The following is a 17,216-nucleotide window of genomic DNA, read 5'->3' as shown; positions in this document are numbered from 1 at the left end:
GCTGCCTTCACCTTTTCTGTATCTACTCATAACTGTTCCTGCTCAGTCAGATCAATATTGTACAGTCATCTTCGACCCTGACCCTATTATCCATTTTTTCCATAAAGTTACATATTTTATCTACATATACAACAGAAGTGATACTGTCAAATATTTTAAGATTTCTGAACTTGAAATTGACAGGACACAGGAGTAATTTTAAACCTTTTCAATACAGTAGAACCCCAAGATATGTGCACTCAGGTTGCACAGATCTCAGATTAACACGACTCTGAGTGGCAGGGAGGTGGTGCTTGGCTCCAAGCTGCCCACCACACAAGGGAGCCAGGAAACTGACCAGTGCAACAGCTGCCACCATTGACAGGAGCAGCTGCCACCCCTGACAGGAGCAGTTTCACAGTGAAGGGAAATTTCCCCTACCCCCCAGATTAAGAAATAAACCTCTACCCAACTTTAAAGCCTGGGCTCCTTTGAGGTGTTTTATTAAAGTCCTGTACCCTAGGAAAGATAATCTGCCAGACTGCAGACTCCAGTTTGATGAAGTCATGCTGGACATCTGCAAAGAGAGTGGTGGGATGTAAGTACACTAGCCCTAGAATGAAAAAGGTCCTTTTTCCTATTCATATTACAGGTAATATCTCCGGTCAGCTAGGGACACCAGTCCAGTTAGGGGCTGCTTGAGGCCTTGAAAATCCCCTCCTCTTGCTGCAGGGATAGTGGGAATAGGAAGAGATCCTTCTCAGGATAGGAGGCTGCTCTCCTGCCCATAGGAAAAACTGCCTAATTGCTTATGTAGGGGAAGAACCAACACCCTGGGACAAAAAATATGGCTGCTCCATCCACAGAGAGAGCTTGGTTAAAGTTATTCCACTTGTTTTATGCTACAAATTTGTTCCTTTTGTTTTGTGGAGGATTACTCCTTGGGCCTGCCCTAAGGCCCATTTGGAAAATATTGAGAAATAAATGCCAAGTGGTAAAATAAACACTGTCCAGGGAGAGGCTGATTTCTTCCAGGTCGTTCCCTCACCGTCACGGGGGTGAAACACTGAGCATGGCAAGATGAAGGAGGTACCTTGCCACACCAGACATACAGACATGTAAAATCAAGTTATCCAAAACTTAAGGTCACCCCACAGTTCACACTCACAACCCTCGGTGTTGGTGCCAAAACCGTTGCCCAAGGCCCAGCAGTAGAGGAGAAGGAAGAGTCAGTGAACAATGTTGGAACTGAGCTTTGGGAAAGTCATGAAAAATGTATTAAGGATGCTCAGATAAATGCCATAGATTGAAAGGGTTTCAGGGACTCAACATCCCCAAGTCACTTTGGTTAAGGAGAATTTGAGAGGAAGATAAAACTCCCCAAAAGAGTTTAAAGAGACTACTTTGATTGAGTTCTCTGACTGTGCCTCTGGTTAAGATCCACCTTGAGCAGGACGATTTAAAGGATGAGATGGTTGTAGCATCAGGCATTTGTTATGTGCTGATATTTTAATAGATAGTCACATTGTCTAAAGAGGTTAATATTATAATCCACAATGAGGGAGTATTCCTCTGTCAACAAAGAAATTGAGTCAACCAGGGAGACCTGGAAAGAGACAGTGGGGAATGCTGCAGAGGCTGAGAGCCTGGACCTTCAAATGGCTGCCAGAGCCCTGGTGCTCCCAGCTTCTGCTGCTGCCCCAGTGTTCCCAGCCGCCATCCATGATGGATTTGCTCAAAGTTGGAAGGCTGGCAGGGTGGTGTCTGCTTCCACCTGAGGTTCTGGGCCTGGTATGGAGCGCACCAGTAGGTCCCGGCATCTATTTTGTCTCCCAGAGTGTCTGTAGATATTGTAACACCCTTCACCAAACTTTCCAGCACTGGAAAGAAATATATACTTGATGTTGGTGGATTCTGCCAGTAGGTACGCTGAAGCCACAATCAGAGGGGTAGCCGTGTTAGTCTGGATCTGTAGAGCAACGAAGAGTCCTGTGGCACCTTATAGACTAACAGAAAAGTTTAGAGCATGAGCTTTCGTGAGTTAACTCACTTCTTCAGATGCTGGTCCTGGAAATCTGCAAGGCCAGGTATAAATAGGCCAGAGCAAGGCTGGGGATAACGAGGTTAGCTCAGTCAGGCAGGCTGAGTTGCATTGTCATCAGTAGATCTGGAGGTGTGAACTCCAAGAGAGGGGAAGCTGCTTTTGTATTTAGCCAGCCATTCACAGTCTTTGTTTAATCCTGAGCTGAGGGTATTGAATTTGCAGATGAATTGTAGCTCAGCAATTTCTCTTTGGAGTCTGTTCTTGAAATTTCTTTGCTGCAGGATAGCTACTTTTAAATCTGCTACTGTGTGTCCTGGGAGATTGAAGTGCTCTCCTATGGGTTTTTGTATATTGCCATTTCTGATGTCTGATTTGTGTGCATTTATTCTTTTACGTAGGGACTGTCCAGTTTGTCCGATGTATATGGCAGAGGGGCATTGCTGGCACATGATGGCATAAATTACATTGGTAGATGTGCAGCTGAATGAGCCCACAATGGTGTGGCTGATCCGGTTAGGTCCTGTAATGATGTTGCTGGTGTGTATATGTGGGCAGAGCTGGCAACGAGGTTTGTTGCATGGATGGGTCCCTGAGATAGAGTGACTGTGGTGCGGTGTATAGTTGCTTGTTAGGATTTGTTTTAGGTTGGCAGGTTGTCTGTGAGCAATGATAGGTCTGCCTCCCAAGGCCTGTGAAAGTGGGGGATCATTGTCCAGGATGGGTTGTAGATCCCTGATGATGCGCTGTAGAGGTTTTAGCTGAGGACTGTAGGTGATGGCTAGTGGTGTTCTGTTGGTTTCTCTCTTGGGCTTGTCCTGTAGTAGGAGGCTTCGTGGCACACGTCTGGCTCTGTTGATTTGTTTTCTCACTTCCTCAGGTGGGTATTGCAGTCTCAGGAATGCTTGGTGCAGATCCTGTAGGTGTTTGTCTCTGTCGGAGGGGTTGGAACAAATGCGGTTATATCTAAGTGCTTGGCTGTAAACGATGGATCGTGGGGTGTGTCTGGGATGGAAGCTGGAGGCATGGAGGTAGGAGTAGCGGTCAGTGGGTTTACGGTACAGGGTGGTACTGATGTGTCCATTGTGTATAAGCACGGTAGTGTCAAGGAAGTGGATCTCCTGTGTAGATTGGTCCAGGCTGAGCTTGATGTTGGGGTGGAAGTTGTTGAAGTCCCAGTGGAATTCCTCCAGAGTCTCCTTCCCATGGGTCCAGATGATGAAGATGTCGTCAAGCCACAATATTATCTAATTTCAAAGCTGATATAATAGCCATTGTCTTATTTGCCATTTTTAACCTGTAGTTTCACCCAGGGGAATTGTCATAGATATATATTACTGAGAGGGACACCAGTGGGTCATCTAGTCTGGTCCTCTGTACTCAAGGCAAAATTACAGAATAACTGGACCATTTCTATTGGGTGTCTGTTTAACCTGTTCTTAAGAACTTCCCATGTCAGAGATTGCACAACCTCCCTAGGTAATATATTCCAGTGCTTAAGTACCCTGAGAGGAATTTTTGTTTTTTTCCTAATGTCCAACCTTGCTGCAATTTAAGCCCATTGCTTCTTGCCCTGCCGTTCAGTCTTCTCTTCACCATAATATACAAATCCAGGGTGTGTTTTCTCCAAGCTTTCCTCATACCTCATGTTTTCTAGAAATTTTAATCATTTTTGTTACTTTGCTCTCAACGTTCCAGTTTGTCCACATCCTCCCTGATGTGTGGCACCCAGAACTGGACACAGTACAGCACTTCAGTCTTAGAACACAGTGGAAGAATTACTTTGTGTTGCTTACAACAATCCCATAATTAGGTTTCCTTTCTTTGCAGTGGTATTACACTGTTGACTCATATTTAGCTTGTGATGAAGTACTCCTCCTTAGGTAGTCATTTCCCTTTTTGTATGTGTGCAGCGATTATTCCTTCCTAAGTGGAATACTTCATTTGTCCTTACTGAAATGAATTTTGTCATCCAAGGGTGCAGATTTCATGTCTGTCATCTGTAAAAACTCATGGGAATTGTTTGGAGTGAAGCATTTAACGCAGGGGTGTGCAACCATTTTTGGTGAGGGGCCACTGACTGACAAAAAAGTCAGTAATGCAAGTGAGAAGGGAGGAAAACCCTCAGTGATGTGGCTCCCAAGTAAGAAGCAGGAAAAAGGAGGTGCTCACATAACTCAGGGTGTCGGGGTTACCCTAACAGTCCAGCTCCGTGAGGGAGGCAAGGCTCAAGGCTCCCCTCCCCCCAGGGTTGGATTAACTCTTCTGGGGCCCCAAGACTAATAGGTTTTGTGGAGATCCCCAGGGCTTTAGGTGGGGCCAAAATGCGGAGTTCAGTGTACGGGTAGGGAATTCCTGTGGAGCAGGCGGGGGGTGAGATTGCAGGGTCAGGTTGTGGGATCTGGGCAGGAGGTAGGGCACAGAAGTGGAGTAGGAATGTGGGATCTGGGAAGGTGCAGGAGAGGGCAAAGGGTCGGGGATCCCATTTGGTGGCTCCGTGCTTCCCTGTGCTTGAAGGCATGATTTCCAACCAATGGGAATGGAGCCTTCAGCAGAGTGAAGGGACGAAACTTCCCTGTGCTGCCATTCCCCCATCCAGGAGGGTGTTACTAAGGTCCTTTTTAAAAAAAAAATAAAATTAGCCTTTAAACTGTCCCATGCTGTCCCTTGAGGTGTCCTCTCCAGTCATCATTCCACCCCACCTGCTCTCTAGGTGAGCCAGAAGTACATGACAGGAAGCGGTGTTCATCAGCTGGGAATTTTTATTAAATTTCCTTTCCTCTCTGGCCAGCATGGCGAGCAGACGTCTGGCTCACATCTCAGCAGCACACCTTGTAGCCATGAGTTCTCAGGATTGTAAAATGGTCCCAGCATGGAGCCGTCAGTAGATCGTGGATCTTATTTCAGTGTGGGGCAAAGAAACTAATTTCCAAGAGCCCAAAGATAGCAAAAGGAATATAGATATTTAGGACAGAAATTCACGAGGCATGATGGAGAAAGGTTACAAGAGGGACACTCGGCAGTCCTGCATGAAGATTAAGGAGCTGAGGCAGAGCTACCAGAAATTCAAGACAGAGAACAGTTGGTTTGGGGCATCTCCCCAGAAATGCCAATACCACGATGAGCTTCATGCTCTTGTGGGGACAAAATGCAACCTCTTCCCTGCTGCAAAAGTTGCATCGATTGTAGGAAGAATGCTGAAGCGTATCCTGATGTGGAAGGGGTGGATGACAGTGGGGACCATTCCAACCTAGAATTAGACCCTGAAAAGCCAGGTGCTGCTTATCGAGTTTGCTCCAGTGGATTCCATCCCCTTAATTCAGGAGGCAGCTTCAGAGGCCAACACAGATCCTGGAGCAGGCACTCCTGGTAAGTGAGCTTTTTTTCTGCTGACAATAGTATGTTGCAATTGTGTGGTGGAGGGTTTATGCACCTTTCCCTTAGAACAGCTTGTTAATGTGCCTGGGGTAGAGCACAGATCCTGCTTGGACAAAAAGCTAAAGGTCTTGCACAGGCACATCATCATATTTTTGGGGATACCTGATTTATTCCTACTTCCATGGGAAGACACCTTACCATGCCAAGTCACCAGTAAGTGATCTGGAATCATGGCCCCACAAAGCATTCTTACAAATTTTCCAACATGGTAGTCAGAACAAGCAATCTTTCCTTATCCCTTGTTGTTGGTCTGATGAGGCTGAGGTCTCATTTGGAAACCTAGAACACATGGCAAGTTTTGTGAGTCACTAATGATTTTTTTTCTTGGCATCTACCCACTGCTCCTGCATCTCCTGATGCAGCCACTTCTAAAATCAAAGGCTTGTGTACAATTGCACACAGGGCAGGTCCCCCCATCCCCTGCCTCTTCCCCTGCCCCCCAAGGCTGGCAGGCGATCGGACTCTCCCATGGCTCATGTGCATGCCCCCAGCAACTTCATGATTTTTGAATTCATGGAGTAGATGCCTTGGCATTTAAAATCCAGGTGCTGTTTTAAGCGGCATACGCTCAACACAACCCCTGTTGCCTCTGGAGATAGCCTGCTTTAAGAATGCTACAGTGCAGCCACCCACTCCCCAATGGACAGGTGTCCCTAGGACACACCACAGCAACCCTACCCCCCTGCCCAGCATTGCCTTAAGAAAGAGTTTTGGGGTTTTTTGTTTGTTTTCCTAACCCCCAAGTGCTCCTTGGATAGCATACTATAGTTTTGAGGCTAGACCTCTGCCGTAGAAGAGCTTTAAATCATTCTGCTTGGAATCATACATTCATCAGTCTTAAGAGTAACAAGAGTGACCTTGCAGTTGCAATATGCTCTTCCATAGACACAGGCAGCCATTATTTCTGTCACTATGATCATTGTTCCAAGTAAAGATAAAAATATTGCTATTGCTAATGACGTGAAAAAATTGTAAATTTCTTTTATCAGTAAACAACCCTGGAGAAGACGGAGAGCCTAGTTCAGCAGATAAGAGGGCTGCCTATGATGTGGAGGAAGAAGAGCTGGAATGAATTGTTGAAGAATTATATACAAGTAGTTACAAAGAAGAAAAGTCAACTTTGTGACTTGAAGAAGAAAATGTTGGGCTCTCAAGAATGAATGCGTGTCCTTTATGAGCAGGCAGACAGAAGTAATTCTATGATAGACAAATCGCTATTAGTGAATGCCATTCTGGGCAGGCAGACAGAATTAATTGCTTCACTATTGGAGAAATCACAATCAGTGATCCATGCACCACACCATCCACCCCCCCGCACAAACGCCTCGATACATTCCCCACCCCCATCCTTACGTATTACCTTCCCCTTTTAGAGGCATTGCATCCCCGGGCACTACTGGTATATGGCATCCTTATAACATTAACTCTTTTCCCCTGGACATGGCACTGCATCCCTCAGCCACTCCAGGCACCATCATGTAGACCTCACTTAACCCAGTCAGTCCACTCCCCAGCTCCTGGCCCTGCATCCCCCAGTCACTCCATGCACCATTACAAGAGACGTCCCTCAACCCAATCACCACAGTTCCCAGCTCCTGACTCTGCATCCCCCATCCAATCAATGCCCCACCCCCGGTACCTCATCCATCCACACATTCACCGCCCCCCTCTCATCTGGGATCCAGAACGAGCGGGAGAAGGCCACAGAGAGGCCAGCTTCATAGCCTCAGAAAATCAACACTCGCTAGAAGACTAACATTTGACAACCGCTGACCTTATGCTTTTTTTTCATTATATACCCCACTCTTTTATTAGTGTCCCCTGAATAAAAATATTTCTTGTTTTTAAGAGTTTTGTTTATTGCTTAACGTCTTAACGTGCTTTGGGATCAGGTGGGTGGGTGGTGATTGTTGATGCCGGGGGGGGCCATTTCATGAAGACCTAGGAAATAGAGTTGGGGGTAAACCAGTTAACACCCTTCATGCTCATTTACAAACATGGCTTTCAAGGCATCCCTGATTTTACGTGCGTCTTGCTAGGACCTTTGCCTCAGCCCCCCCCATGCAGGCATGAAGCTTCCCTCCCCCTACACCACTTGCCTTGCAAAGTTTATGAAGAATACAGCAGACCCAATGACAAGGGTCGTGTTTACATCATTAAGGTGTAAGCGGGTCAGAAGGCATCTAAACCTGGCTTTTAAACAGCCAAAGGCACAGTCTGACCTGCTCAGCCTGTAGTTAAAGAGCTTCTTGTTGGAGTCCAATGTGCCTGTGTAGGGCTTCATGTGCCAAGGGAATGAGGGATAAGCAGGGTTACCCAAAACCACTATTGGCATTTCCATGCCCTCAATGTTAATTTTCTGGTCTGGGAAGTAAGTACCACTCTGGAGCCTTCTAAACAGACCAGAGTTCCCAAAGATTTGTGCATCATGCACCTTTCCTGACCACCTCACGTTGATGTCGGTGAAACAACCTTTGTGATCCACCAATGCCTGCAACACCATGAAAAAGTGCCCCTTGCAGTTAATGTACTCTGAGACCTGGTGGTCAAGTGCTAGGATGGGGATGTGTACCATCTATGGCCCCACCGCAATTAGGGAACCCCAGGGCAGCAAATCTGTCCACTATCTCTTGCACGTCCCCCAGAGTCACTGGCTTCTGCAGGCGAAGTATGTTGGTCGCGTTGGCTACCTGTATGACAACAGCCCCCACTGTAGATTTGCCATCCCCAAATTGATTACCCACTCACCGGTAGCTGTCTGGCATTGCCAACTTCCAAAGAGCAATTGCCATGTGCCTCTCAGCTGTTAAAGCAGGTCTCATTTTGGTTTTGCTGCACTTCAGGACGGGAGATGGCAGTTCATGCCATTCCTTGAAAGTGGCCTTATGCATGTGGAAGTTTTGCAGCCACGGCTGGTTGTCACATGACTGCAAAAAATGCAATCCCATCAGTCTGTGCTGGTTTTGCAGATCCAGAACCTGCGCTCCACACTGTACAGTGACTCCAGTGCTGCCAGAAACTCCAGTATTTGTTCTCTCCAGAGATTCATGTCCATCGTTTCCCCCAGAAACAATGAGCTCATACCTCATGGGCGTTATGTCCAGAAGATAATGTATCACAGTGTGGGACCTGAGCACAGAACACAGCATCAAACTTTGAAGCATATTGGGATCCATGTTAGAGTCTGTAATGGCAGCTGACAGTCGAGATAAAAAGCATGCAATAATGCCTTTTTTTTTTTTCCCCCAGCTGGGAAGGGGAGGGGAGAAAAATGCATTCTGGGATGATATGAGGAACCCAGAACCACTTGTGGTAACACTTTTCCCAGAAGACACAGTCACAAAATTCCAAAATGCAATGGGGCCGCAGGAACCATGAGACAGATGCCCACAATGCACTGCTACCACAGTCTGATTCAGGCAGCCACGTGGGAACACACTAAATTGGCTTTCTAAGCTGGTCAGGACGCTCAACTTTGACTTCATAAAATCTAGTGTTAAAAATTTGACTTGAACAAATTTGACTTTATTCCCAAGCATAGACATGCTCTTAGTGAAATTGAATATTGCCCTGTGCCACTTCGCAGTTCTGTATTGAACCACACCTGATGTTCTTCTAAACATGAAGCAATTTCTTTAAGGGGCCAGTTTCTTTAAGGAGCAATTTCTTTTCCTGTCTCAAAAGTATTACATTTACTGTTAGTCTTTCCTTGCAGGAATTAGTCATTTGAAAGTGGGTTATGTTTCCATTCATCAAAAGGCAACTAAAATGCAAATAAGCATTTGAAATTTATGCAATACAGGTGTTTTCCCTTCCATATCTTGTGGCACTGCGGTTAACTACAGTTTACAGGAATGCTGATCAGATAAAAATGTTTTAAGATTTGCTGAATAAGGAAATTGTGTATACAGTTAATTATAGTACCTGGGCAACAGACAACTGAGTTTTGTTTGGGAAAATTAAACTAATTGTCTACCACTTCCTGAGGATGAGGACAGGCAGAATTAGTTTACTACAGTATCTCATCATGATTATATAGTCTAGGTAAAATATTTGTCATGTACCTCCCAAGGTCTAGGCTGTGTGTAAGGATGTCCTTTTTACTTCCCGTCATTGTGCATCTGCAACTTAGGGCTGATCTGCAACATCCCTGCAGTTCTGATACTGGGGCATCCAAAGGGGAAAGGCAGTGGGTGGTAGTTTGATGCAGCAGACTAGGTTGAAACTATAATTTTACTTAACTCGTAACTAAACTTCTTGTAGGAGGATAAATTTTGATTCAAGATTTTTGCATATTTAGGGTTGACAAAATGAAGCTGATGTAAGCAGATCTCACAACTGCTGTGCTCAGTGATGCCTACGAGCAGCCATATGCACCTTTGACTATTTTTAGAGGGTCTGATTCAAAGTTTGAGTTATGGAGCCGTCTCTTCCATGAATTTCAGTAGGCATTGGACGAGGCCCTTAGTGAGAGAGAGAACATTGCCAAGGAAATTTGGATTGTCTAGTTCTCCCTTTAAAAATATACATTGGGGATTTTAACTCCTTTCTGATTAGCACATCCTGTATATGGAAGAAGAAATTGTAAGAAATGGGCTGAAGGAACCTTAGTTGAAAATAGTGTAAACTGTAGTTTTGGTTTGTTTCCAGTCTTGCCCCTTAGTTGGAGCACATACTAACTTCACTTGAAGGAGTCTTCCATTCTTCTACAACAAACCCTTTCTTATATTCTGGGGGAAGATCATTATTTATGAAATGGTTCTACAAATACAGAGGCAACTGATGTTGTCTTCCTTTATGTATTTAACATCACCCAAAAGCATGTTAGACACCTCCCCAAACAGATAAAATATGATCCCTGTCACAAGGAGTTCTCAAATTAATTTTGGGCTTGTGTCACAGGATTATGGAGAATGTTGTTGGCTCTTGCTAAATCCACAATGCTGATGGGTGGGGTGTGTGTGGTCAGAGACAGAGAGAGGTTGGACTTTCAGCATTTGTTATTAAAAATATCCAAAATAAATGGGGAAAAACTTTGTATTCAGTCCTTTCAGGTTGTTTCAGTCCCAGACTGTTTAGATATGTATTGTAAACCTGGATGCTTTATAGTGCAGATTAAAAAACAACTCTGTAATTTTTCAGTGGAAACTATTATTCGGATAGTAATTTTTTTCAGTCAGTCAAATTCAGGAAAGCATCCATGTTTAAAAAAAATTGCTTGTCAGGCATATGACATGTGCAAAAAAACGAAAGAAACAGGCGCAAACATTTTGTCTTTTTTGTTCCAGTGCAACTCTGTGCATGTGTGGTTAAATTTGCGTCTGCTCCTTGCAGCAGAAATGTTCCACTTACTAGATTCAAACCATAACTGAAGAATTTGCAAGGTTTGGGTCTATAATACAAAGTTTTAAAAATAAAATCTGATATGGAAGGCTTGGTTATGGAAATGGGTTTCAAACTCACTGAAATGAAAATTTAGTTTTTACTTTGCAATTGGAGCAATAACTGTGGTTAAGGTTGGCAGTATTTCTAGTCTAAACTGTTACTTTGTCCTTTTAGAAGTTTGCAAAAATTTCCTCTGTTGGGAAGAAATCTCAAATGTGTTTTTATTTTTGACCAAGGTCATGTGTCAGGATTATTTTTGTTTGGTTTTTTTGTGTGTGTTCTTCTTTTTGTTTTTGAAGTGTGAATCAAAAATGATTCAGATGTTTTGTACAAATAATGGGTGTGTGGGCAGGGGCTGGAGGAAATCTTTCCTGTTTTGAAGACAAACTTTAAGTACATTTCTAGCCATTCTAAACTGATTAAAATTTAGAAATTTGCAAGGAACAGCTCTATATATAGAAGTGCTTTTGACTCTTCCTTGACTCATAGACTTTCATGGCAAAAAGTACCATCCTGTGGCACATCACAGGCCAGACTCTGTACCCACCCACTTTTTGTAATAGGTTTATAATCTCTGGCTGAGTTACTGAAGTCCTGAAATGTTGAGGTGAAGATTACATAAAGCACCAGTGAAGTAGTTATCTATATTGATAACTTAACTCAGTAGATACTCTGAAATGTCTATAACAGCAAATCAAATACAGAGAAGTCTGTTTGGTTACAGGACATTCAGTAAACACTTAAGCAGTGTGTAGTATATTTATGATTTAGTAGGATGTCTTTTTTTCAGTGTAATATATTTATAATTTAGTCTTTCCTTTTTTCTGAACCAGTTACCTGCATAATAATTGAGCTCATTGTGCTGCTAAAGATGTTTTATATAAGCCATAAAATTAAAAATATTGAGTCTAACAATTTTTTTTTGCCATTAAAGATACTATGATACTTTTTTCCAAATATAGCCAATACACTGGGGTTAATCACTTCTGTGTTCAAGGCTGAATAAAACTTCATTATAACTAATCAAATTCCCTTCTCAATCAGTGTTCCCTCTAAATTTTTTCCATCCATGTGTGGATTAAATTTTATGTGCAATGAGATGTGTGGATGTGTACCACCCATAGAAACATGTGCTACTGGCTGTGGGCTAATCAGCTAGGCGGTATTTGAATATGCTCCACATCTGGAACTAAACTATTTTATAGTATTAGTGTTTGCTAAAATTCTTTTTCTCCCAAATGCAGCTATATTTCAGTGATATGTGAAATGATTTGTTTGCATAGTTTGGGACATTTTAGAGGGAAACCCTCCATCTTTGTAAGATATTATTACTTAATTAGTACCCTGAAGTATTGAACCTGGTTCCAACTAACAGGTCAGTCTTTATATTTAAGAACTGTAAATAAAGTGTATATTCTCCAAATACAGAATATTTTACTGCTGTTATGTTGACAGGGCTGATGATTACAATTTATTTTTAGCACAAGAAGTTTTAGATAACTTGAAAGACCGTTGGTACCAAGCTGACAATCCACCTGCTGACCTGTTACTGAATGAGGAAGAGTTCTTGTCTTTTCTTCATCCAGAGCATAGTAGGGGGATGCTGAAGTTTATGGTCAAAGAAATCATCCGTGATCTAGGTATGTAAGTTTAAACTATGTTTACTTGGGGCCTGTCTGCCATACCAAATTTAATGTCGGGGACCATGTTAAATCATGGTAACATTCTGGAACAAGCTGATACACGGTTTGATTGTGTGTGTGTGTGTGTGAGAGAGAGAGAGAGAGAATAAACTGCTATCATTAGCTTACATCTCTAAAGGCAAATACTCTGCTTGTGCATATGGTTTGCTCTTATCAACAGTGAATGTGGCCTGCAACAGAACCCAGCCATACAACAACATATTTGGGTACTCCTGTGTTATTACAGGATGAACCTCTCTCATCCAGCACCCTTGGAACAACCCCTGGACTAAATTACCTGAGACTGAAGACTGTATGGGGAGGCTTTGAGAAAAGAAAATACTATAACTACATTGTAGAATTAAACTATTCCCAAAAAGGGTATTAGAGACTTTTAGTAAGACAGCTCACTTTGATTCACTGCAGAATCTGAAGGAAGGTAACTGATGGGGGGCAGCTGCCTGTTCTGCTGCTTCCTGCCACAGGAGGCTGCTCCAGTCTTGGTTGCCCCATGACAAGGACACTGTAGTAACTAATAGCTTTGTCCTTCCAGGTACTGCTAAGAGACTGTCCAGAATCGTAACTTTGATGTGTTTTCTAGCAGGAAATAGTTGATATTTCCAGAGCTTAATGCCTCATCTAGTCTCAGTGCCACAAAATCATCACTGCTTTTTAACTTCTCCACTTGTTGGAATGTAAAAAATGCTGAAGTGCGAGAGTTTGTGTCAGTTCCAAATGTATCTTGAAAGCATGATGGAGGTTCCTGTTTATCTAGGACAGGAATGCCCAGAATTGATAGCTGTCAGAGCTTCGTTACTGTTATATCAAAACAAATTGTCTTTAAATGTTATCAATAAACCATTCACAGACTAACATCAAATACATAAAATAAAATTGTGATCTCTCTCATTGGGCTACTAATGGAGTCTGGATCATATATTTAACTTTTCTGTCGCTATTTTAGTTCGAATGATTAATGCATTTTTATAATAGAACAATTGATTATTTTAAAAGCAGATTCATAACCATGCTTTGTCAATAGTACATCTTACAAAATATTCCTGGGAAGCCTTCTGCAGGTTACTTCTAATGCACATAACATACTTCAAAGATTACAATATCAAGAAAAGATTGCTTCCAACATTGATAAGGAAACACCTGCCACACATATCAGGTTCCCCAGGGCAGCAGGGCTGGGGGAACCCATGGTCTGTGCACCAGATATGGTCTGTGGCTTGCCTTGGTCTGGCCTAAGGGGCTTGGGGCTCCCACCACATCCCACAGTGGGGCAAGCCGGCACTGACAGTCCAGCCAGGCAAGGGGTACTCTGGTTGGAACACCAGTGCTGGCTCCGCACAGTGTTCAGGGTGGGGAATCCCTGAGCCTTGTGAACCCGATCAAGGCAGGCTGGGGCCTTGTCTGGCAAGGGGAGGAAGTGACTCTGCATGCTTCAGGCAGATGCACAGTTTGGGCACTATCCCTCCCTTCTGCACCACAACCATTGGCCGGGAGTTGCAGCCACTGGGAGCAGTGGGGTGGAGGCTGTGCCTGCTGGGAACACAGAGCCACTTGTGCCATCCAGGAACTGCGACAGTAAACACCTCAATCTCCTGCCCCCTCCCACCTACACCTTCACCATGATCCTAGACCCAGTTTGCTCTTGCCCCCTCCCTCCTGCCTAGACTTCAGATTTTTGGCCCCAACCCAGAGCCTTAAAGAGGCCCCACAGAATCTAGCTCTAGACCCCCTGAACTGTGGGATGCCAGTTGATGGAAATGAGGTGAATGTCATCTTTTTTTGTTTGTTTGTTTGGGGGACCACACCTGTGATGTGTTTGTTTTGTTTTTTTTTCTCCTCACTTGGGGACCTGGTGTGTGGCCCTTGACCCCCCCCCCACAAAAGTTTCCCCACTCCTACCCTACAGCATTCAGTTAATGTTGTTAAAACTTCGCAAGGCCAGGGCTCTGGAGACATTTTACATTTTTCCAAGTTGCATGTTCAAGAAGAAATTCAACATGCCTTTTTTCATTAAGAGATTTACTGGAATAATTTTCAAATAAGGACAAGTCAAGCCTTAAGATATGTGTGGGAATTTATAGTTTAAACCTTTACACTATGCCACAGCCTGTATATTGTGAAGTGTATTTTAGGAACAGGTTAAAAGGCTGTAACCAATATGTTCTGTAAGGAAGAATTTTTCCAGTTAATTACATGGATATTTATGGTTTGTGTTCATGCTCATGAGGGTTAAAAATATGCAATCAGCATTCATAAACCAGAAACTGATTTGCTTTGAAAGGACATGCATGGTTTATCAAAGTAGGAACGGAGTGGAGGGAACCAGTTTTATATTCTACATATAACCAGAGTCACTGACCGGCTGGTGCACAGAGCTGCCTACTGAGTATGTCATAATGAGCTGTGAATCTGACAGTATATTGCCAGATTGCCTTTTCTGTTTAAACATTTTCTTTGGTTAGAAAAATGAAATAACTTGCAATTCAAGATTTCTCAGCTGGATCACTCTTAAAGCATGTTAGTTTTTTGGTATAATATCCTTTTAGAATGTCCTTTTAAAAATGATTGCTGTTCCTTACTGTATCTGCAGGTGAAATGTAGTCTAAGCTGTGTATGTTTCACTTTTCTCTATTGCTGTTCTCCTGGTTGGACATGGCGTGGATCAGCCCTAGACATAATCAGTTTAACCAGTATGAGCTATGGAACACTTTGAACCTACACGTTGGGATTGTGTTTATAACCTGAAATGCAGGGCTTTTCTTGCATAGCCAGCTGTTTTCTTAAATCATTTCCTGTTTTAACTGGAAACATTTCGCCCAGATAAAACTGTTACAAGGAACAAGTGAAATCAGTTTCCTAATTTTCTCATGTACACTTTTGTTGAAACCACAGGGTCTGTACCACCAAGAATTTTGAACTCTAGTAATTGTTCATGTCCTACTTCTTAATGGACATTTGTAAGTACATAGACTCTTCACTCCAGTTGTTTTTGGCTTGCATTACAGATCAAGATGGAGATAAGAAACTTACCCTTTCGGAGTTCATTTCCTTGCCTGTTGGTACAGTAGAGAACCAGCAAGCCCAGGATATTGATGATGATTGGGTGAAAGATAGAAAGAAGGAATTTGAGGAAGTAATTGATGCCAACCACAATGGCATTGTCACCATGAAAGAACTGGAGGTAGGTGACTCTGAAATCGTGATTTTATTTAAGCCTGTAATTGTTCAAAATGTGGCAGCACTTTCCAAACCCTGGCCTCAGATGAACAGTGATAGAAAAGATGTAGCTCGTATGCTTTTTGGCCTCTAGTATATCCAAGGACAAATCTAGAATGTTACTGTGGAGTGACTTCAGGGGAAAATGTTTTCCCTGCATACTTTTTTTTTTAAAGCTTTTGCATATTGTCCTCCATAGGGATTTTGAAACGTGTGGTGTACAAAACAAAATCATTAATAGAATTAGAAGCATAGCTTATTGGGAGAATGAATGAATCATACTTCCGATCTGAGTGAGTAACTGGCAACCTTTGTATTCAAATTCATTTAAAAGAATAACCATGACTTAGGCATGTACTTCTGCTTTTTCCCCAAAATGATTTATTGGTAAGAGTTGCCAAGTAAGTGTGCCATCGATTACACAACATGCACCTGTTTTTTATTGAGATTTTGATTCTGCAAAGATTGGATTGTTAAAAACATGAAAACCAGAGATGAATCAATGCTCAGTCTTGAACTTTGTGAAGGGGCCATAGAGTTTAATGAGTGGCAAACCAGTGAGAAAACAATCTAAGGGAGGACGTGTGTCAGGGTGGGTGGGGAGGAGGAGAGGAATAAAATTAGTGAGCTGTAAGAGGACAGAATTCCTGAAAGAAAATGCTTATTTTTAGATGGCTTATTGAAGAAGAAGAGTCTGCCACTGCTCTAGTTCCTTCTCAAACTTTGCTTCTCAAGATCCTAAACAGATGAAAACAGGAAAAATCAGTAGCCATCCTCATAGGACAGGTGTGATTTACAGAGCTGGTTTGCATTTCTTTGCAACCATTTCTCCTTCATCCCATGACAGCAGTCTCTGTGCCTAGGAGGAGGAGCCTTTGCTCACCCCAGCCTCTTGTTGCTTCACCTCAAGATGTGGCTACAAGTCCTCTTCCCAGAGTTAAATGTAATCCCCAAAAAGTAGAAAAATTACTTCTAGAAATTATAATGTTTCCAGACTTGTTGCTTTCACCCATCTGAGCCTTCTCTCACGTTTTTTTCTGAGACACATCCTCTATTACTTACTGAAGTAGAAAACCACAGGCTTATTGCTGAGTTCTATTAAGGTTTCTTCTAGCTGCTACCAGAGGTTGTTGTTTCCTTTTTTGAGTAGTTTTCTGTCTTCCGCCTGAGCACTACAAGGTTTTTCAAAGGCCTGTTAAACGTCTTCACTCATGTCAAGGAGTCAGCTCCACCATGGGGCTTCAGCTTAGTCCTCAGTGTGCTGAGGGAACCTTCACTGAACCTATAGGGAACTCTTCCCTCCTTCATTTGTCCCTTAAGAGCTCATTCCTCGTAAATATCACCTTTGGACCTACCTAAATGTGTTTTCCCTGTAATTCCACAATAATCAGGTGTTTCACTTACTGGTGTGTTATTCCAGGCCTCTCTCTCTCTCTCTCTCTCTCTCTCTCTCGTGT

The 17,216-nt window shown here is 43.0% G+C and overlaps 1 protein-coding gene and 1 long non-coding RNA gene across 3 annotated transcripts in view; one reads left to right on the top strand and one right to left on the bottom strand.

Annotated features, from left to right (window-relative positions):
- SDF4 (stromal cell derived factor 4) overlaps nt 1-17,216 on the top strand; it is a 48,622-nt gene that overhangs the window by 25,156 nt on the left and 6,250 nt on the right. Inside the window, exons 5-6 of the mRNA XM_075018141.1 lie at nt 12,325-12,483; nt 15,549-15,724. Coding sequence (XP_074874242.1) covers nt 12,325-12,483; nt 15,549-15,724 — 335 coding nt within the window. The remainder of the gene's footprint in view (nt 1-12,324; nt 12,484-15,548; nt 15,725-17,216) is intronic.
- Nucleotides 1-17,216, bottom strand: part of LOC142025615 (uncharacterized) — a 36,078-nt gene that overhangs the window by 18,078 nt on the left and 784 nt on the right. Inside the window, exons 2-3 of one of the 2 annotated variants that reach the window (XR_012648687.1) lie at nt 8,207-8,587; nt 6,453-7,399 (exon numbers count right to left, since the gene is read on the bottom strand). This is a non-coding gene — a long non-coding RNA (uncharacterized LOC142025615). Of the gene's footprint in view, nt 1-6,452; nt 7,400-8,206; nt 8,588-17,216 lie in introns of those variants that run through there. The other variant, XR_012648688.1, reaches the window with a different exon arrangement.

This window comes from Carettochelys insculpta, chromosome 23 (genome assembly GCF_033958435.1).
Source record: "Carettochelys insculpta isolate YL-2023 chromosome 23, ASM3395843v1, whole genome shotgun sequence".
NCBI classification, from domain to species: Eukaryota; Metazoa; Chordata; order Testudines; family Carettochelyidae; genus Carettochelys; species Carettochelys insculpta.
This window is presented reverse-complemented; position numbering and strand designations above follow the sequence as displayed.